Source organism: Suncus etruscus, chromosome 11, assembly GCF_024139225.1.
Source record: "Suncus etruscus isolate mSunEtr1 chromosome 11, mSunEtr1.pri.cur, whole genome shotgun sequence".
Classification (NCBI taxonomy): Eukaryota; Metazoa; Chordata; class Mammalia; order Eulipotyphla; family Soricidae; genus Suncus; species Suncus etruscus.
Genome location: NC_064858.1, coordinates 79,301,192 through 79,323,037, shown reverse-complemented (window position 1 = coordinate 79,323,037; position 21,846 = coordinate 79,301,192). Strand labels below are relative to the sequence as shown.

The window sequence follows — 21,846 nt, the reverse complement described above, 5'->3', positions numbered from 1 at the left end:
TCTCTGAAATCATTATCAATGAGAGTTTTGCCTATGTTTTCCTTGATGTAGTTTATGTATTTTTTAATTCTGTTTTTGGGTCACACTCAGTGATCCTCAGGGGTTACTCCTGGCTATGCGCTCAAAAATTGCTCCCGGCTTAAGGGAACATATGGGACACCAGGGATTGAATTGAGGTCTGACCTTGGGTGAGCCGAGTGTAAGGCAAACACCCTACTGCTGTGCTATCACTTCGGCTCCAGTTTATGTACTTCTGACATCAGAGGGTTTAATCTAATTCGAATGAACTTTAATTCCATTTTAAATAGAGTTCTTTTCTTTCAAGTCCTGTAATATATGTCTGAGTCATTCATTTGTGTGAAATAAACATCTCCATGACAGAGTACAGAAGATAAGCCTTTGGTTATGGTTTACATTTATACTAAGAACTTCATGTATATCACACTATCTTTATACTCCCTAGTTTTCATTTCCAGATCTTTCTCGTGTATATTTGGATTACTCTAGGTAATGCACAGCTGTCGTTTTCACTTGTTCATCTTCTCTTGCTCTTTGAGTAAATAAAAGAATCCCCTTTCTGGGGCTAGAGCAATAGCACAATTGGTAGGTCTTTTGCCCTGCATGAGGCCAACCTGAGTTGGATCTCTAGCATCCCATATGGCCCCTCAGCCTGAGCACAGAGCCAGAAGTTAACTCCTGAGGGTCACTAGGTGTGACCCCAGAACAAAACAAAATAGAATTTCCTTTTTTTTGCTTCTCACTAATCTGGTAGAAACTAATCCCTCCTATCCAGAGGCCAGGGACAGGAACTAATTTAGTAAAATGACTAATTTCCAGTCACTTGTCAACAGTGGTTGCTGGGTTCTGGGATAAGCATGTGATCTAGGTCAATCCAGTGAGATTCAGCCTTGGGACTTTAGCTGCAAGAATTGGGTAACAGCCCAGCTTAGCTGGAAGCCAGAGCTCCGAGAAAATTGGCAATGAAGGAAAAGGAGATGTGCGGAAAAAGATGGTTCTGGTATCATCACCATACCATATCATCAGCTTTTCCAAAAGCCTCTCACACCTTGAACATATCAGTTGTGGTTGTGTGAGCAAATAAATGGTGTCATGCTGAAGCCTATTTGAGTTGGCTTTCGATCTAGAGTACAGTCACAATAACTTTCAATCTAGAGTACCTGGCGACAGGGTGCAGCTGTGTGTGTGAGAAGGGGATTGAGGGGTGGGGCTGATGAGGGTGGTATATAAGAGAAGAAGGGGGGAAGGGATGGAAGAGAGGAAGGTTAGGAGAGAGAGGGAGGGAAAGTGAGAAAGAAAGAAAGGGAGTGAAGTAGAAGAAGAGAGGGAGGAAAAAGCTGAAGTGAATGAGAAGGTAGACTGAATGGGGAAAGGGAGGGAGGAAGACAAGAGGGAGAAAGGGTTGGCAATAGTACAGAAGTTGGGCCCGGAGAGATAGCACAGCGGTGTTTGCCTTGCAAGCAGCCAATCCAGGACCAAAGGTGGTTGGTTCGAATCCCGGTGTCCCATATGGTCCCCTGTGCCTGCCAGGAGCTATTTCTGAGCAGACAGCCAGGAGTAACCCCTGAGCACTGCCGGGTGTGACCCAAAAACCAAAAAAAAAAAAAAAATAGTACAGAAGTTAAGATATTTGCCTTGCATGGGCTAATCTGGGTTTGATCCTCAGCACCCCATATGATCCCTCAGGCAAGTTAGGAGTGCTCCTTGAGCACAGAGTCAGGTAGGTCTTGAGCACCACTAGATGTACCCTCCCTCCAAAAAAAGTAGAGTGGGGCCAGAGTGGTGGTGCAAGTGGTAGGGTGTTTGCCTTGTACTCACTAACCTAGGATGGACCTTGGTTTGATTCCCCAGCATCCCATATGGTCCACCAAGCCAGGAGTGATTTCTGAGCATGTAGCCAGGAGTAATCCCTGAGCATCACCAGGTGTGGCCCAAAATCCAACCCCCCCCCAGAAAGAGGGAGAGAGCGAGGGAGGGGAGACAGGTGAGAAGAGAGAGAACAAGGGAGTGAGGAAGGAGAAAAAGGGAGGGAGGTCATAGAACAGGATAGGGCTGGGCATGGGAGCATTGTTTGTTCTGGCTGGGCACCTGTTTCCGTACAGTATACCCAGGGAGAACCCAGCATGTACTCAGAAAACACCTGCCCATCACCATGAACCTTTGGCCTTTGAGGAAAGCCCCTTTTATATTTTTGCTAGATTGAAGCCAAATTCTCAGACATTTCAAGTGAATGTATAGAATCCTTAGACTTTTGTTAGTATCACTGGCAGAGGGGGCCGGAGGGAAGGTTCAGCCTACTGAGCACATGCTTTGCATCCAGGAGACCAGGTTTATTTTCAGCAGTCATGGTCCCTTCAATCCCTTTCCCAACCACCCAGAATAACTGCTGAACACTGTCTTGAGTTGCCCCTGAGCACCACTAGGTGTGTCCCAGAAAGGAAAAATATTGCTGGTGGAATCAGAAGAATCAGACGGTGTTTAGACCCATGTCGGAGGAGGAAGCAGAGATCATGCAAGTGACAGATGTGCTGCATTCAGATTTCATAGGGTCTTTGGAGGGAGGGTGGGGACACAGGTGGGCAGGGCCGGCCTTGAGCATTGGGCTTTTGAGGAGCTCCTTACTTTTCATCCTGCCTTTCTATGGGCTGGGGTTGCTTTTATGATGAGTGATTCACCTCAGGCTGGGCCCACATCCGGGTGTTTATGGCTTCTGGTGCCCTTGGTCCTTCTCCCCTGGACTTTCATTGTTTGTACCCCCTGCCTATTGCTTCCCTTCAACTCCTTTCTTCACAAGAACAAACTGATCTCCTAAGTGTGGGCTAGGACCTGTGGGCTAGGACCTGGGTAGGTATTGACCCCACCACCCTCTGAGCTTTCTTGTGGGTCTTGACATAATTTCTACCTGGCCCTGTCATGTACCCCAGCCTGCCCCTACACAAGTGGCCATTCCACATAAGCTGAGGTACATAGGGACAAAGAAAAGACTGAGAATGGCCTCAAGTCTAGCTCTGTGCCTGGCAGAGGTGTGCTCAAATATAGAGACCAGGAAGACACCCTTATCCCATTCACGATGCCAGGGTGCTTGGAGCTCTCCTTCAGGCATGAAGGGGTACACTCAATGGGTATCAGCTATAGGCACCTTGTTTTGAGCTGGCATGGGTGATAGTGTGGGGGATAACCTGGAACTCTGGTGAGTTTAGAGGGTATCAATTCCACAAAATAAATAAGTACTTGGGGGTGTTTATGAGATTTCCACAATTCCTCTTTATCAGCAGAACCCAGATTGCTTTGAGATATTGTGGCCCTGGTCTCTGAGTGAGGCCCTGATTCTGGCAATGTGGGTCAGGCAACAGCTGAGCACTTTCCTGTTCCACCCGCCCTCTTGCCTCCTAAGGGGACTATTGAACTCAGTACTGACACGGTTCCACTTCTCTATGTCCTCAGAGACCTCCTACCCTGGGATAGTCAACTGGATCCAATGAGCATCTCTTAGCCATGGAACTGCCTCTTCTTTTTTCCTTTTTTTTTTGGGCCACACCTGATGATATTCAGGGGTTACTCCTGGCTATGCAATCAGAAATCACTCCTGGCTTGGGGGACCATATGGGATGCTGGTGATCAAACTGCAGTCTGTCCTAGGTTAGCACATGCAAGGCAAATGCCCTACCATTTGTGCCACCATTCCGGCCCCTGAATGGCCTCTTCTGCTTCTCACCTCATTTTGATGTGGGCAAGGAGTACAGAGAAGAACCACATGCCTGGAGTCAGATCAACAGTAGAATAGCACATTTGTTGATCAGGGTTCAATCCCCTGCATCCCATGTGGTCTCTTGAGCACCTCCAGGAGTAATTCCTGAGTGTAGAGCATGAGTAACCCCTGAGCATCACCAGGTGTGCCGCCCCAAAAGAATAACAATGACAAGCTGCCCCGTGGCCATGTTCTTTAACCTTGTCAAGCAAAAATGGACACTGGGCACTTTGTCACAGGATTCTCACATAGGGGAGATAAATTACTACTTGTAAGACATTTTTGGTATTATATAAGTGTTACTATTTTGTTCTGTTTTTGATCCCAGTGCTCAGGGGACTATATGGAGTGCTGGGTATTCAAACCTGGGTTGGTCATGGATGAAGAAAGTACCTTACCTGCTGTACTTTCTGTTCTAGAAGTGTTATTGTTGCAGTATTAGAATAAGTAGTTTTGTCTTTTCACTTTCATTTAAAAATATTTTGGGCCATAGCCGTGGTGCAAGCAATAAGACGTTTTTGCCCGAGCTAGCCTAGGACAGACCGAGGTTCAATCCCCAGGTGTCCCATATGGTCCCCAAAGCCAGGTGTGATTTCTGAGTGCATAGCCAGGAGTAACCCCTAAGCATCACCAAGTGCAGCCCAAAAACAAAAAAACGGGTCCGGAGAGATAGCACAGCGGCGTTTGCCTTGCAAGCAGCCAATCCAGGACCAAAGGTGGTTGGTTCGAATCCCGGTGTCCCATATGGTCCCCCGTGCCTGCCAGGAGCTATTTCTGAGCAGACAGCCAGGAGTAACCCCTGAGCACCGCCGGGTGTGGCCCAAAAACCAAAAACCAAAAAAAAAAAAAAAAAACCAAACCAAAAAAAAAAACCAAAAAAACAAAAAAATTTTTTTGGGGGGCAGAGATATAGCACAGCGGTAGGGTGTTAACTTTGCATGTGGCTGACCTGGGAGGGACCCAGGTCGATTCCCGGCATACCATATGGTGCCCCAGCATGTCAGGGGCTATTTCTGAGTGCAGAGCCAGGAGTATCCCCTGAGTTCCACTGGGCGTGACTAAAGAAACAACCAATCAATCAATAAAGTTAAAAAAATAAAAATATAAGTGTATATATATATTTTTGGGGAGTCACACCTGGTGGCACTCAGGGGTTACTCCTGTCTCTGTACTCAGAAATTGCTCCTGGCAGGCTCAGGGGACCATATGGGATCCTAGGATTAGAATCACCGTCCGTCCTGAATCAGCTGCATGGAAGGCAAACCCCCAACCACTGTGCTATCACTCTGGCCCCCCAAATAAAAATATTTTGGAGGGCTTCCCCAGCAATGGTGAGTGCCATCAGGACCATACCTGGTAGTATCAGAGAGACCACATGACACTGGGGTTCAAAGCTAGGTCCTGTGTGTCAGACATGTGCTCCAGTCTCCTTCGGTGTATATTTAGGATTATGTAGTCTGATGTGACTGTCTTGCTTCCACACTATTGTGAGAACCTGGGGGAAGTAACCCCTCCCCCATTTTTCATGGGTTAGACAAGTAATCAAACCAAATCTGATAAAACAATAAGTAGAGGCTGGAGAGAGAGTACAGTGGTGAAGGCACTTGACTTGCACGTAACTGATTGGGATTCAACCCCTAGTGTCCTATATGGTCCTGTGAGCACACCAGGAGTGATTCCTGAGTGCAGAAAAAATGGTAAGCTGTGAGCACCACCAGGTGTGACCCTCAAATCAACCAACCAAACAAACAAACAAAAATGATGGAGAATTTATATAACTGTATGCTTTTTTGTTTGTTTTTGTTTTTGGCCACACCCAGCAGCACTCTGTGCTTACTCCTGGCTCTGCACTCAGAAGTCGCTCCTGGCAGGCTTGGGCGACCATAAGGGATGCCAGTGATTGAACCCAGGTCCATCTCAGGTCAGCCACTTGCAAGGCAAATGCCTTACCCCATTGTTTTTTTTTTTTTTTTTTTTTTGTGGTTTTTGGATCCACCCGGCAGTGCTCAGGGGTTATTCCTGGCTCCATGCTCAGAAATTGCTCCTGGCAGGCACAGGGGACCATATGGGACGCCCGGATTCGAACCGATGACCTTCTGCATGAAAGGCAAATGCCTTACCTCCATGCTATCTCTCCGGCCCCGCCTTACCCCATTGTACTATCACTCTGGACCCTAACTGTATGCTTTAAAATGGAATAGTGGTGAGGCTGGTGAGATAGCATGGAGGTAGGGCATTTGCCTTGCATGCAGGACAGTGGTTTGAATCCTGGTGTCTCATATGGTCCCTCCAAGCCTGCCAAGAGCGATTTCTGAGCATAGAGCCAGGAGTAACCCCTGAGCACTGCTGGGTGTGACCCCCAAAACAAACAAACAAAAATAAACAAACAGAAGGAATACTGGTGAGTCTGTCCTCAGGAAACCTGGGATACCCAGGAGAGAGAAGGGGTTTCACACAATGGGGAATGAATGACATACCAGGACAGTTTCTGTTTCTGACTCTGTCTTTACTTGCTGTAAAGTGGGTTTCTCTGAAAAAAAAAAATCCTTAGATCTAGGTAATTTGTATTCTCTAGGTAATGGGAACAATTTCTCCTGAGACCTCCATGCTCTCCCAGGTTGACATTATAGGAAAGGTCTCCTGGGTAGGCTAACCCATGTGGCAAGGAGTATCCCAGAGTTGCATCTGTGGCTGAAGATGCTAATGATCACTTTTTGACAGGCATGCACTTGCCTTGGCTGAAGGAGACCTCTGCCTTCACTTCCATAGCATGAAAGGAACCACAGAGCCATCTTCTTGAATGTGCTAAGCTAGGGCTAGAGAGGCCAATGGGGGCAGCACTGAATAAAGGGATAAACAAAGCAAGAGGGAACAAGACCAGAGTCTTGACCCTGGTCTCTACTTTATATCCTCTGGAAATGTAGCAGAGCTGACTTTAGACATTTACTGAGTCTTAAGGGTGGGGTCAAGGGGTGTCAGCACTGGGCCCCAGGTTCTTTTAGTTCTTCCTCTTTCTTGCTTACTGAGTCTGGTTACCTGAACACCCCTCTGAGAAGTTTTCATTTGCTGCACTGAAGTTTGTCCCCTGTCACCTCACTGAAGTCTTCTCTAGTGACTCTTCATCTTTTACTTGGATCCCATCGAGGGGTCAGCTCTGTTAGTGTGACCTAATCTGGTGCTCTCATCTCTCTCAGTCTGACCCCAGGTCCTGAGATTGGCTGCTCTCTGTTCCAACTGTGAGCAGCCATGGGGTTCTTTTAGCAGCTACCCTACAAGCCTGCACTTGGGCTCCATTCACTTTCCTCCAAGGAGAGAAGGACATGTGTCTGGAGGTTTTTCATGGAGGGACCCAAGCAAACATTAGGGGCTCCACCTTGGAGGCCCAGAGGAAACCTTCAAAGCTGCAGAACAAGTGGTGTGATGTAGAAAGGAAACATCACCCCTTCTGTCCTTCTAAGTTCTTGGTTGAGATATATTCATACTAAAAGATAGAATAGCAGGAGAAGAATAAAATATGTTTAATAACATGTATACTTCTAGTATATGCCAGAAATGCTCCCCCAATAGTGATTACCTTAAATATAGGCTATTCAGTTAGTTCAAAAGGAGAATGCTGAGCCTGGGGGCCTGGGATATGAGAAGGGAGAAAGACAATTTGCAGAAAGATGGAAAGAGCAGATGTTCAGGGAACATGTGTTTGTTGAGCTACACAGAAACAATAGGAAACAGATGATTATAAGCAAAGACTCTGGGGGCTGAAGCCATAGTACAGTGGGTAGGGCTCTTGTCTTGCACATGGTCAACCAGTGCTTGATCCCCAATATCACATATGGTACCCCCAAGTACTGCCAGTAATATGTTTCTGAGTGCAGAGACAGAAATAACCCTGAACACAACTAGGTGTGGTCCCAAAACAAACAAGAAAGATCAGACTATGGGGTGCCTGGACTCACCTGTATGTACCACATACAGGTCTTGTTCTGCACAGGTACCGCAAGCATCTCTCTTCCTGTGAAGTAGGGAGCCCTATTTCTAGGTAGAGTTCCTCAAGTGCATATAATGTAAATGTTTCTCACCAAAGAGTATCTTCTCAGTTTTCAGAGCTTTCCCTTGTCTGCTATACCTTTTTTTTTCCTTTTGGTTCTTGGGCCACACAAAGCAGTCCTCAGGGGTTATTCCTGGCTCTGCACTGAGATATTACTCCTGGCAGGCTGGGGGGACCATATGGGACCATATCAACTAGAGTTGATCCCAAGTCAGCTACTTGCAAGGCAAATGCCCTATCCACTCAACAGCCCCTGGAGTGTTCAGGGGACAACACTTGTGATATTCAAGAAACTCTAATATCAGAGAGACCTATTTGGGGGCTGGGAAACTCAGCTCTGTTAGATGTACATGCTCCGGATGGTGTGTTAGGAAGAAGCATGCCAAACACTGAGCTGAAGTTGAGCCCTTTCAATTGCCAGCTGGGGGACCCTTTCCTAGTTTGGGGTCTGAGGATGAGCAGGAAGGACTTCCATTTTTTTCCTCCATGCTGCAGCTTACAGCCATTTTCCTGTCCAAGTTCTAATCACTTTTGATCACATCTTTGACAAAAAAATCAAAATTTCAGGAACCAAAGAGAGAGTACAGCAGGTAGTAGGGTGCTTGCCTTGCATGTGGCCAAACGTGGGTTCTATCACAGCACTCCATATGGTCCCTGAGTCCCTTCAAACATGATTCTGAGTGCAGAGTTGAAGTAAGTTCTAGACACTGGCTGGATGTGCCCTCCCTCCCCTACAAAAATAAAAATTTTAATCTCGGGACAATTTGTTTGTATGTGTCTATTCTTCTGTGGATAAAGGTGGTGGTGAGACATGGACCAGGGATCACGGAGTGGGGAGGAATTGCACATTCTAATCTAAACCCATACGTAGGAACAGAGGATGTATAGAATATGTTTCTATGGATAAGGCTCTGAATTAAATCCTCAGACATTCTCAGAGACGGGAATCGATTCTCAGACAGGGGCTCTAGAGCCACTGGCTTTGACCTCCTTTCATTATTTTTGGCCACACCTGGTGACACTCAGGGGCTACTCCTGGCTCTGTGCTCAGAAATAGCTCCTGGTAGACTTGGGGGACTATATGGGATGCTGGGGATTGAACCTGGGTTGGTCCTAGGTTGGCCTTATGCAAGGCAAACACTATATTCATTATGCTATCACTCTGGCCCTAACCTCTCTTTTGGATCAAGGGTGGGCTACGAACTTTGAGGAATGGTTGGATGGTGGTACTGGGCCAAATACAAACATTCAAACAAAAAAGAAAAATGCCAACTACAGCCTGAGCTAACCTGAAAATCCTACCAAACCTTCTGACAGCTGGTAGACCAACCTCCTCCCTTTCAGTGCATTGAGGGCCAGAGCCTTCTAACAATTGCTGTGCACTGTAGCCATTCATTAGTCATCCCTGGGTATTGGGTGAGGCACAGTCAACTGTTTACTGAGCTTTGACTGAAAATGACCTGAGGTGCACAGCACAAAAGCCCCATAAAATCGGCTCTATTATTTATGGTGTGACTTCCTCCCCATTGTCACACCATCTGTGACTTTCTACTTTTACTGTTCTTGCTGCTTTGATGCTCACCTCAGTTCTTTCTAGGCCAACAAGAAGATTTTAAGTCACCCTACTTTTCTTTTTTTTTTTTTTTTTTTTTTTTTTTTTTTTTTTTTTTTTTTTTTGGTTTTTGGGCCACACCCAGTAACGCTCAGGGGTTACTCCTGGCTATGTGCTCAGAAGTTGCTCCTGGCTTGGGGGACCATATGGGACACCGGGGGATCGAACCGCGGTCCGTCCAAGGTTAGCGCAGGCAAGGCAGGCACCTTACCTTTAGCGCCACCGCCCGGCCCCAAGTCACCCTACTTTTCAAAAGACTTACACGTCCTTTAGAGGCAGCGTCCCAGTGATTAACCTAGGGGCCTCTGCACCTGCAGTATCTGAACCAAATCTTCTCCTCTATCTCCTGATCTGGGAGTCAGTCCTGAAGGTTCCCACTGGATGGGTTAATTTATGCTTTTATGGCATTTGTGTATATGGTAATGGCTTTATTGAACTATAATTCACATACTGTACAATTGGACTATCTAAATGTTCAGTAAAATGGTGTTTAGTGTTTTCACAGATGGTCCAACCATCCCCAACAGAATGTAGGACGTTCTCTTCCACTCCTGGATAAGGCCGGATTCTTCGGTCATCACCGCCTTTTCCTTTGGCCTGGTGATAAGGAATCTGATTTCTGGGTTTGGTCTGCCTGTGGGGGGGCCTTGAGGTAAGTGTTGCCAAGGTCCTTCTCTGTGCTGTGGCTTTTATCCATGCTTTGTTCTTTCCTGGTAGGAATCAGATGAGAGATGCAAAGTCACAGTTTGTTCATCTCTTCGTCACCTTTGAAGTACTATATTTGCCGGCGTATAAGACGACCGGGCATTTAAGACGACCCCCTAATTTTGCAGTTAAAACATAGGTTTAGGCCTATATTCGCTGTATCAGACATAACGTTCCTGTGCTGCAAGTGCTGCATGTGTTCCTGTGCTCATGTACCACAGTGAGCCAATCACAACAAGCAAAGGTTCAAAGGTTCTACTGTAATAGACTTCCTCTCTGACTCTGGCCAATCTGAGCAGGCTTTTGACAGTGTAGATTCGGGTCCAGAACATTGTCTAATTTGCATGCATTAAAAGCCTGCTTGGATTGGCTGAGTTAGAGAGGCGGTCCAAGCAGCCTTGCAGTGATTGGTGCAGGATCGAGTTGGAAATTTCGTTTTGTGGCAATATTCAGACAATTTTCGTTTAGCGGCATATTAAAACATTTTTTGGGATATACTCGGTGTATAAGATGCCCCCGATTTTTGGTTGACTTTTTTTTTTTGTTTCAAAAGTCGTCTTATACGCCGGAAAATACAGTACTTCCATTTTGGGTCCACTGTATATCGCTGCTGGGAAGGTGAGTTCTTTGAGCCACAGGTCTGATTCCTGAGATTTGCTGCCAGGACAACATGGAGGGGTCATACAGCTCTCCTATATATCCACCTCTGTCCAGCTGGACTCAGCTGCTTCCACAGGGTTTAGGGATACCTGATCATTCTGATCATATATATGTTTGGGGGTATCTCTTGTCCTTCTTCCACTGTCTAGGAGCCGGGTTTGTGGGCAGAACTCTTCTGCAGTCACTGCTCGCATCTCCCCTGTACCAGGCCTGTACATGTGCTGCCTGTAAAGGAGTCGGACATTACAGCTTCCCAGGTCAGTCCTCAACACTTGGTTCAAATATTGGGGGGCATTCCCCCTTCTCTCCACCCTGAAATCACAGATAGGGGCTCTAGAGCTAGACCTCTCTTCTTGACAGTGGCTGCGCTGGGGACAATGGGGAACGGTTGGCTGGAGGTGCTGGGCTTTAACAGAAGGGTGACTCAATGGACCCCACCCCCAGGATTGTTCTGGGCTGCCCCAGCAAAGAATGGCTCTCCTCTATATAAGATCTGGGCCAGCCCTATAAACAAAGGTGAGGTGTCCTTTGCAGCTTGATTTGTCCTTCTCTGAAACAAAAGGTTTAGAATCAGGGAAGGAAGATGATGTAGGGGTGAGAATAGGCTCAGATTGCAGGAAGGAATGGGGGGGGGGGAGGGCTGTTTTATGCCCAGAATTTCCAGTTGGGTTTCTCTGGTTCTACTCTGCCCAGGTGCAAATAGTACAGTCTAGAGAGAGAGAAGTGGGGAGCTGGTGTCCTCCCCCAGGGCTGCCTTACCTGTCTGACCAGCCTCGTCCCCTTCTTCCGCCTTCCTGCCCTTTTTTGGCACAGGCCCAGCCCCCCTCCCTTTAGTTTTTGGAAAGAGAAGCTGGGCGTGATATCTGTTGGGGGTGGTGGCATGTATTCAAACCACTCAGGAAAATTGAACATTGTTTAAAGATGCAGGGAGGGGGAGCCCAGTGCAAACAGGTACTAACTGGATTTCCCTGGACTGGCTGGAGTTGGGAGGGTGGTGAAAAAGAGGGCAGGGGAAAAAGGGATGTAGTTTCTGTGTTCTCTCTGGTCTCTCTGGAAGAGACTTAAAGCCTGTCCTATATGTGTGTCTTTGAGCATGAATATGTGTCTGTGTGTCTGTGGACATGGGAATCTGTGTGTGTGAACCTGTGACTGAAACTTGCCTGAGAGTCTGTCTTTTTGCATTCATGTCTGTCCCCCAGAAAGGGGCTTCTGGGGTATCTCTCTAGATTGGGTCTGTTTGCCCACCTCTACTAAAGAAGCATGGGACAGAAGACTGTGCCAGCCATGGGGAATGTGTGTGTGTGTGTGTGTGTGTGTGTGTGTGTGTGTGTGTGTGTGTGTGTGTGGTGTGCGGTGGGGACTTAAGTTTCTGAATCAGCACCTTCCCTGGGTTAATGGGCTTTGTGCTGCCTCTTCCCCTATCCCCAGGGGATCTGGATCACCCCACAGAGAATCCCAGGATCCCACAGAGAACCCTTAATTGCACCTGGAATCTTTGCCTTCAGGACCCAAACCTCCTGCCTCTGCCCACAGTTGCCCTGCCTGGCCCCACCCAGGCCTGGGCTGCCTGCTCAGCTCCCCATTCATTCTCCACCCTCTACAGGTGCCTGCAGGGCACCTGCTTTCCTGACTCACCCAGTAACGGGTTCAGAAAGACAGGTGCAGCCATCTCCCTGGGAGGGATGGAAGGTCTAGGTGGCCCTGTCTCCCCTGCATCCCACACAGCCCTGATTACCTTGCTGACAAGGGCCCCTGGGAATTCCCCCATGGTGTGTGAGATGGATGAAGACACCCTAAACGAACCCCTCCAGCTCCACGTGTCCTCTTGCCTTTCATTCTGGGCTCTTCACTCACAGAAGGTGTAGGCGGGCACCCCACAAAACCCACAGTGTCAGAGGGGTGAGAGTTGGTGCAGGCCTCAGGAGTCCAGGGAAGAAAGAGGTCCACTGAATGCCTGCGTGAGTGCACGAGTAAACTGGTGTATCTTACCCGGTCTATAAATATTTGCCTGCCTTCTCAGCCCTACATTAGTGCGGAAGGTACAGCAGAAACCTAAGGGGAATGGAGATAGGGCGTTTGCCTTGCATGCAGAAGAAGGGTGGTTTGAATCCCGGCATCCCAAGTGGTCCTCTGAGCCTGCTAGGAACGATTTCTGAGTGTAGAGCCAGAAGTAACCCCTGAGCGCTGACAGGTGTGACCCCCTCCCCAAAGAAACCTAGGGGGATATGAGGCTGAGGCCAATGGATGATTTCCATGCTGGAGGACTCCCAGTCCTGCTCCTACCTGGGCAGGCCTTCCATTGGCACAAGTGGAGCTGTGAATACAGGGTGGTGTGTGGATATGTATGTCCATGGCCCTGGGAACCTGTCTGTTTGGCTTGCCAGGTTTGCAATAGAGTTTGAGCAGAAGGAGTGGAAGGAAAGAATCCCAAGAGTCAGGCCTGCCTTGCAGGGTCAGAGGGGGAATTCTCTGGGGCAAAGGGGCCCTTGGCAGGGCTGGGTGGAGTCCTCCAAGCTAGGCCCAGGGTAGCCGGAATTGCTGGAGTGGGTGTCTGTCGGAGCAGCTCTCTGCTGCCCCCACCTGAGTTGGCGGCCCGGTGGCAGGTGTGGGGTTAGGCCCAGCCCCCTCAGGCCCAGCCACTCAGGTATCAGGCCAAACCCCTCCGGGGGGCTGGACTTGATTTTCTTCTTTTTATAAAGGGCCAGCCGAGAGGCACTTTCCCCATCTGGAAGCTGCCTGTCCCTTCTAGAGTTTTGGCCTCACCTGCATCTACCTGCTCCCATTCCAGCCTCCACTATGTCCATCAGGGTGACTCAGAAGTCCTACACGATGTCCTCATCGTCTGGTCCCCGGAACTTCAGCAGCCACTCCTACTCGAGTGGTCCGGCTTCCCGCGTCAGCAGCTCCACCTTGACCCGAGTGGGCAGCGGCCGAGCCGGCTTCAACAGCAGCATGAGTGTTATGGGGGGCTACGGGGGCGTGGGCAGCGCCGGGGGCATCACAGCTGTCACAGTGAACCAGAGCCTGCTGAACCTCCCGAAGCTGGAGATGGACCCCAACATCCAGGCTGTGCGCATTCAGGAGAAAGAGCAGATCAAGACTCTCAACGACAAGTTCGCCTCCTTCATCGACAAGGTGAGCGCAGGCCCATCCCCGACGGCGCGCCCCATCCAGTCCACTGGGGCACCGCTTCTGCTGGGGATCGGGGCTGGGCACGGCCCACTCTGCCCCGGGGCTTGACCCCTCTACTCTCCCCCAACCCCAACTCCCCTTTATACTGTCCAGGTTCAGCCTGCTAGAGTCACAGGGACTCACTCTAGTCCCCAAGCCATCATTTGTCCTCAAGCACTATTAGAGGGTTTCTCTGGGTCTCCCCTCTCTTCAGTCTGTCTCTGTGTCTCTGTCTCCCTCTCCCCACTCTCTTCCCAACCCCCTAATGGGGCTTTACTGAGGTTCCGAGAAGGAAATGGGTGTCCAGCGTCAAACAATATTGATCGTGGCCTAGGGCGCTGCTGGCACCGCAGGGAGCGTGGGCACCGCAATGAGTCAGACTTGGCATGACAGAGGCCTGTAGGGCGCAAGGGGTGAGAGGGCCTCGAGACCCGCTTTCTTGGGAGTTTTGGGGCTCCGGTGTGTGGGGTACAGTGGGATGGACGCCACGGGCGCGAAGAAGGCCCCCACCCACCCACCCCAGGTTTCAAAGTCTGCGGGGCGTTGGTCGCCCCGCCCGGGGTGCTTGTCCTCTCACACCCCAGACTTTATTACAGCTCTAGATAAGGCGAGTGGCCGCCCATGTCCTCCCCACTCCCCACTCGCCCCTGCCCTGATTTCCCCTATTCTTTCTCCTGTTCCACCCCGCAACTTGGTCCCACTTGCCAGGGAAACTTCTGGTGTCGCAGCCCTGGGGTTTAGGGCTTTGGGGACTTGGTTTAGGGCTTGGTCCTTCCCAGCTGAGTGGCCCCAGGGAGGCCTTGTGAGAAGGGAGGGAGGGAAATCCCGGACCAGAGGTGCTCCCTCGGGAATTGGAATCCCCGAGGAAGTCAACCTGCCTGGTTCTTGGAGGAGGGTGTCGCACCCCGGGACCGAGATTCCATCCATACACCCTCCGACTTGATGTCTAGAAGGGGCTTTGCTAGCTCGGGGGCCTCATAGTATTGCTTCCCAAGGTGCTAGTGCAGCGTTCTCATGCTGGGGGGTGGGTGGGTGGGTGGGTGAGGAAAGCTGTCCAGGAAGGCTCTGTCTGATCATTACTTCATTTAAAATAATTCGGGGTAGGAAAACTTTGGGAAGAAAGAGTCCCTTTGAGAAGGACTCTCCAAAGGGGCACCCCTATTAAAATAGTTACAACTTTGGGCCCATGAAGGATGAAGAAAAAAAAAAAAGTGAATATTATTCTTCTTGCAACATCCTTAAAAAAAATTCCTTTCTAACATGCCGTAATTAAAATCTGGATTCCAGGAGCCCTAGGAAGCCGAATTTTAAGTTGTGGAATCTGTTGTGGGCTCCTGTGGGCAGAAGGGATCTTTCTTTTGCAGACGAATCTATCAGCACCCTTTCATCTTCTGGACCCAAATTGCCTTGTATGTGCAGACTCAGTTCCTCTGGCTTTGGGGTGGAGTCCTAGGCTCAAGGAGAGAAGCCACTCCAGATTATTGACACAGCTCTGATTAGTAACTGTCCAGAGTTCAAACGTTCCTCCTCTGCCAGTGCTGGGAAATCTAAAGTTTCCCAGAAACTTCTGAGTTCCTCAGAATCACTCAATAACAATGTTGATAAAATTATTATATTGACATCTCTTCCTCCCCCCATCTTAGATGAAGTCTTTTGGTTTGGGGCTATACCTGGTTGTGCCTCTATGCTTGGTGGTTACTCCTAGCAGTACCTGGGGACTACGTTGTACTGGGGATAGAATCGAGGTCTCCTGCATGCAAAGAGTGTTCTCAAACTAAGAGGTCTTTCTGACCTCATATGAAGTCTTAATCAAAATCTTTCTTTTTTGTGGGGGGAGGCTGAAGCAGGTAGGGTGCTTGAGCCCCTAAGAGGCAGGTTTAAACCATCCCCCCAGCATCCCATATGGCCCCTCAAGCCCTGTATGGAATGGAACTGAACTCAGGAGTAAGCCCTGAGTACTGGCCATTGTAGCCTAAAAATCAAATCCAAAAAGAAATAAAGACATCCTTGTTGTTTTTTGGATGGGGATGTTGGAGCTTGGGGTCCTCCCAAGCAATGCTCAGGGGTCCTGAGAGCCTCTCCTAGAGATACTGGGATGGATGATTAATATGAGGGCTGGAGTATGTGGCCCTGCTGGGGCCAGTGACCTTGAGGGTTTTAAAGCCATTCTGGCAGTGCTGGGAGCTTTCGGTGCTATATCCATGGGACCTGGGGTCAGAGCTGGGTGGAACATGCAGTGTCAGGTATCTAATTGGAATCAGGTTTATGAATTGTACCTGGGGCTTCCAGTATGCATATATGAAATATTAGTCCTCTGAATTATCTTCTTCATCCCCAAATTGGCCATTTTTGATGCTCTGTGATATGCAATATAAATGAAACATATTTGATCCGCAAACATGGCTTTTTCATCACATTCCTCTATATTTCCATCCAAACATCATCCTGAGTGGCTCCCCACTGCCCCCAGATCTGAGCTGCTTATCCTACTCATCATTGTGTCTCTCTCATCACTGTGTCTCTCTCAGGCCATAGGCTTTTCAGAGAGCACACCAGGTGTCTGGGTTCTAGAAGCCCCCAGCATGTGGAGTAGTCCAGGCCCCAGACTCTGAGACTTTTTTTTTTTTTTTTTTGGTTTTTGGTTTTTGGGCCACACCCGGCATTGCTCAGGGGTTACTCCTGGCTGTCTGCTCAGAAATAGCTCCTGGAGGGCCCAGAGAGATAGCACAGCGGCGTTTGCCTTGCAAGCAGCCGATCCAGGACCAAAGGTGGTTGGTTTGAATCCTGGTGTCCCATATGGTCCCCCGTGCCTGCCAGGAGCAATTTCTGAGCAGACAGCCAGGAGTAACCCCAGAGCACTGCCGGGTGTGACCCAAAAACAAAAACAAAAACAAAACAAAAAAAAAGAAATAGCTCCTGGCAGGCACGGGGGACCATATGGGACACCGGGATTCGAACCAACCACCTTTAGTCCTGGATTGGCTGCTTGCAAGGCAAACACCGCTGTGCTATCTCTCTGGGACCCTCTGAGACTTAATTGTGATGTGCATTTTTATTTGTTTATATTTTTGTTTTGGTGTTTGGACCACATCCTGTGGAGCTTGGGGTTACTCCTGGTTATGATGGTGATCATGAGGTGCCAGTATAGAACTCAAGCAAAGTATGTGCTCAGCCATTGATTTTTTCTCCCACCCACGATATGGATCCTTTTGCTTCTTCCCTCCACTTGTAGGTTAGGACTCTAGAGCAGCAGAACAAGATTCTGGAGACCAAATGGAGCCTCCTGCAGCAGCAGAAGACAGCTCGGAGCAACATAGACAACATGTTCGAGAGCTACATCAACAACCTCCGTCGGCAGCTGGAGGGCCTGGCCCAGGAAAAGATGAAGCTGGAGGTGGAGCTAGGCAACATGCAGGGCCTGGTAGAGGACTTCAAGAATAAGTGAGCCTCCCTTTTGCCTTCCTAACTGAGGTTGTCCTATACTGCCACCATTGATCCACTCCATGGGACCTGTGGCCAAGGCCACCCCATGTCCATTCTTCTACTTGATGGACAATGAAGCCCTGTAGAAATAGGGAGATTACATGACTGATGTTTCTCAAGAGAGTAGAGATTTTATGCCCAGTGTCCTGGTATATCTGTTAACAGCATCTACCCATTTTCATTTAATTTTGTTTTGGGGAGGTGGGGCACACCCAGCAGTGTTCACAGGTTACTCCTGACTCTGCTCAGGGATCACTCCTGGCTGTACATGAGGGACCTCATGCAAGGGAAACGCCTGTTCTGCTGTACTGTCACTCCAATCCTACATCTACTCATTTTCAATTTTAAAACTGCCCTGACCTGGACAGCACATTATATACTAATGCCAATGCAATAAACCTAAGATGGGATATATAGCCAGTGGCTTTTGGTGTATAATTTTGGCGCTGACCAGTTTGTTCTTTCCTTCTATATACAGCACCCTTCCCCCCCCCCCAAATTCTGTCCAGGTTTCATGTCATTCCTGTTGCTCATCCTCACATATGCCTAGCCTAATGTATGTTCTTGTATATCTGCTCTACACCTTCTCCCTTGGAAGTGGTGGATGCATGGAGGGCAATTTAATGAAGCATAAGTACTAGCCCAGTCTTCTCATACCCTGCCTCTTCATGAACCAAAGTTTCTTGCTACTTTTGAGACCTAGAGAAGCTTCACCTTTGCCTGCATTCTCTGACTCTGAGTCTTTTTTAGGTATGAGGATGAGATCAATAAGCGCACAGAGATGGAGAATGAATTTGTTCTCATCAAGAAGGTAAGGGAGGATGCTCTTGGCCCCTTACCCCCAATCAATAGTGGAGGTTTGGGCTTAGAGACTTAATGAGGGGCTTTCTGGTTTATGTCCCTACATGCTTCTGGGAGAGCAATTGGTTGCCTCCTGAGAGGCAGACAAGAACAGAGGTAGAGATGCACTTTTGCACAACTCTGGAGCTTGATGTTGAGATATAGTTCAGAAGTAGAGTAGCAGAGTTGGAGATCTGGTTGTAGGAGACTTGGGGTGGGGTGGGGAGGAGTGGAACAAGGAAAAGAAGGAGAAGCACTGCAGGCTGCAGTGTCTGGTTTGGCAGTACAGATGCATTAGTCCAAGGTGGAACTGGAGGGGATGGTCTCAAATTGGGAAGGCAGACAGGGAGAAGGTTCTTAGTCTAAGCCTTTGGATGGTTGGGATTGGGTGTACAACTCAGCTTTAGCTCTCCTCTTGTATTCCTAGGATGTGGATGAAGCTTATTTGAACAAGGTGGAGCTGGAGTCCCGCCTGGAAGGGTTGACTGATGAAATCAATTTCTATAGACAACTGTATGAAGAGGTGCGTCCTGGGGGTTTGGGGAGCATTGATCCACGGGTACCATCAGAGGCTTCTCCCAACTCTGGGCTCCCACAGATGAGGTCAAGCATAGATTCCTTGCAAACCCTGTGTGGTGGTGATGTCCTGAATATACTGTGCCTCTTATTATATAGATGAGCGCACAGGCTCAGAGAACTTAAGTAGCCCACAGGGTGTTATCACAGACCATATCCCAGGCACACTCTGTCCCTAAAGCCCTTGCTGGAATCTTTGGGGCCTGCTGGCTCCATTCGCTCAGGACTGGTAGCTGAGAGCTTGGGAGCGCTCATTCCCCTGGGGTCCCCTCCCAACAGCAGGTTCCCCTTTATTCTGGCTCCTTCTAGCAACTTACTTCTTCATGACAGCTCTGAGAGAACTGCTCCTTTCCTTTTATGAGAATGTTGCCCCCTCCCCAGCCCTAATTGCTACCTCTTCCTCTCCTCTTTTTGCCCCCCTCCCCACCTCTGGACCCTCAGGAAGGTCCTTCTATAAAAGGGGACGCTTGGGCCGGGCGGTGGCGCTGGAGGTAAGGTGCCTGCCTTGCCTGCGCTAGCCTAGGACGGACCACGGTTCGATCCCCCGGCGTCCCATATGGTCCCCCAAGCCAGGAGCGACTTCTGAGCGCATAGCCAGGAGTAACCCCTGAGCGTGACAGGGTGTGGCCCAAAAACAACAACAACAACAACAACAACAAAAAGGGGACGCTCTGTGTGGAGGGACAGGACTCACCCCCTTTTCTCCCTGTGTAGGAGATCCGTGAGCTGCAGTCCCAGATCTCGGACACAGCTGTGGTCCTGTCTATGGACAACAGCCGCACCCTGGACTTGGATGGCATCATTGCTGATGTCAAGGCCCAGTACGAGGCCATCGCCAACCATAGCCGGGCTGAAGCTGAGAGCATGTATCAGACCAAGGTGAGGAGCCATGCCTGCTGGCTGGCTCTCCTCTGCCCTAGCCAGGGGAGGGAGGAAAGCAGGATTTCAAAGCCTTCTGTGAGCTGGTTCTGCTGAGGGGGTGTTGGGAGAAGGGGCTGTCTTGGAAGTCAGTGTGTCTGGGCTGGATTCTGGTGACCAAACTGAGCGGGTGCTCTCTCTGGGATGGGGGGCACCCCTCATTCCTCCACTTTGCTTCTCTATTCCTGCCACAGTACACAGAGCTGCAAAAGTTGGCTGGAAAGCATGAGGGAGACCTCCGCCGCACAAAGACGGAGATTACCGAGATGAGTCGGAACATCAATGGAGTCCAGGCGGAGATCGATAGACTCAAAGGCCAAGTAGGGGTTGCATGGGGGAGGGCAGGAGAGACTCAGGGGTGTGGGGGAGAGGAGATAATGCAGGAAGGCATGAGCCCAGGAGTCTGGGAAGGCAGGAAACTAGAGGTGGGGGAGTATAATCTATACCCTATAGTCTAGTTTCTCAGACTATAGGGTACAGAGGGCATTCCTGTGACCATGGCAGGGTGAAAGGGCAGTATGATTGGATGCCATTCTCCCCACTAGGGGTTTTTTTTTGGGGGGGTGTTCACCTCAGGGTTCATTTGGGCCTTGTTGCTTTCAGGAAGTATAAAGAGATCTGGTCCCGTGAGTGGAGGTGGTGAGAGTCACAGGTTTGGGCACTGGAAGCTACTGGCTTCCCTGGCTTCCTCCAGAGCCCATCACAAGCAGAGCTTTTCCTCAGAACTGCATGGCATCTTCAGGGCAGGGAAGGAGGGTGCAGGGGAGGAGACTGTTGGCTTTGCTCTCTCTGCTTACCTGTGCCTTGGTCATCCAGAGAGCGTCGCTGGAGGCTGCCATCACTGATGCGGAACAGCGTGGGGAAGCTGCCCTTAAGGATGCCAGGGACAAGCAGGCCGAGCTGGAGGCCGCCCTGCAACGGGCCAAGCAGGACATGGCGCGGCAGCTTCGTGAGTACCAGGAGCTGATGAATGTGAAGCTGGCCCTGGACATCGAGATCGCCACCTACCGCAAGCTGCTGGAGGGCGAGGAGAGCCGGTGCGTATGTGGGGGACTGCGCTTTTTTTCCTGAATGGCCCTGGTTCTCTGTTCTTCTGAGCCCTGTTGTTCTGGGATGGGGTTGGTCCTGATGTCCTGTCTGTCCTCTGGTCCAGGCTGGAGTCCGGTATGCAGAACATGAGTATCCACACCAAGACCACCAGTGGCTACTCAGGTGAGTGTCTTGTCTTGGCTGAATGTCTTTCCCTCCTCCCTTTCCTGCCTCTGCAGCTGAGCACATTGGGGACAGTGAAATGTCTCAACCCAAGCCCCATAGATAATAGTAAAGTTTTGTTCCCACTGCCCTAGAATCGGGGGGAATCAGGATCAGGAATCTAATATGGGCGGATGGATTTCTGCACTTGAACTATCTCTGTTCCCGACCAGGTGGGTTGTCTATGAACTATGGTGGCCTCCCGAGTCCCGGACTCAATAGCCTGAACTCCAGCTTTGGCTCCATGGGGGGCTCCAGCACCCTCACCCGTGTCACCTCCACCAAAGCTGTGGTAGTGAAGAAGATCGAGACACGGGATGGAAAGCTGGTGTCCGAGTCATCTGATGTCCTGTCCAAGTGAACAGCCACTGCACCCTGCCTACCCCAGAGTCTTTGAGCATTCACATTATGCAGGAGCTACTGGAAATAGGGATCCATCCGAGATTCAGCCACTTCATGGAAGATTTTCCTTTTTCTATATGCCCCCTAAGTAAATGCTAATTGACGTGTCTTTTCCAAAATAAAGTCTCAGCTGGTTCTGTTACCCCACCTGGCTGTGTGCTTTCCTTGGTGGAAGGGGATGGTCAGGAGGTTTCTTTGGAGGTCAGAAGGGGGTTCTGGGGCTGGAGAGATAGCACAGTGGCATTTGCCTTGCAAGCAGCCGATCCAGGACCTAAAGTTGTAGGTTCAAACCCTGGCGTCCCATATGGTCCCCTGTACCTGCCAGGAGCTATTTCTGAGCAGATTGCCAGGAGTAACTTACCCCTGAGCACCGCCGGGTGTGGCTCAAAAACCAAAAAAAAAAAAAAAAAAAAAAAA

The 21,846-nt window shown here is 49.5% G+C and overlaps 1 protein-coding gene across 1 annotated transcript; it reads left to right on the top strand.

Annotated features, from left to right (window-relative positions):
* The first annotated feature begins 13,537 nt into the window (after positions 1-13,537).
* Positions 13,538-21,395, top strand: KRT8 (keratin 8). Its single transcript, XM_049783572.1, has 9 exons — positions 13,538-13,923; positions 17,192-17,400; positions 18,193-18,253; positions 18,710-18,805; positions 19,573-19,737; positions 19,971-20,096; positions 20,593-20,813; positions 20,930-20,988; positions 21,201-21,395. The coding sequence occupies exons 1-9, from the start codon at positions 13,585-13,587 to the stop codon at positions 21,386-21,388; spliced, it is 1,464 nt and encodes a 487-aa protein (XP_049639529.1). The 5' UTR covers positions 13,538-13,584; the 3' UTR covers positions 21,389-21,395.
* Positions 21,396-21,846: the final 451 nt, after the last annotated feature.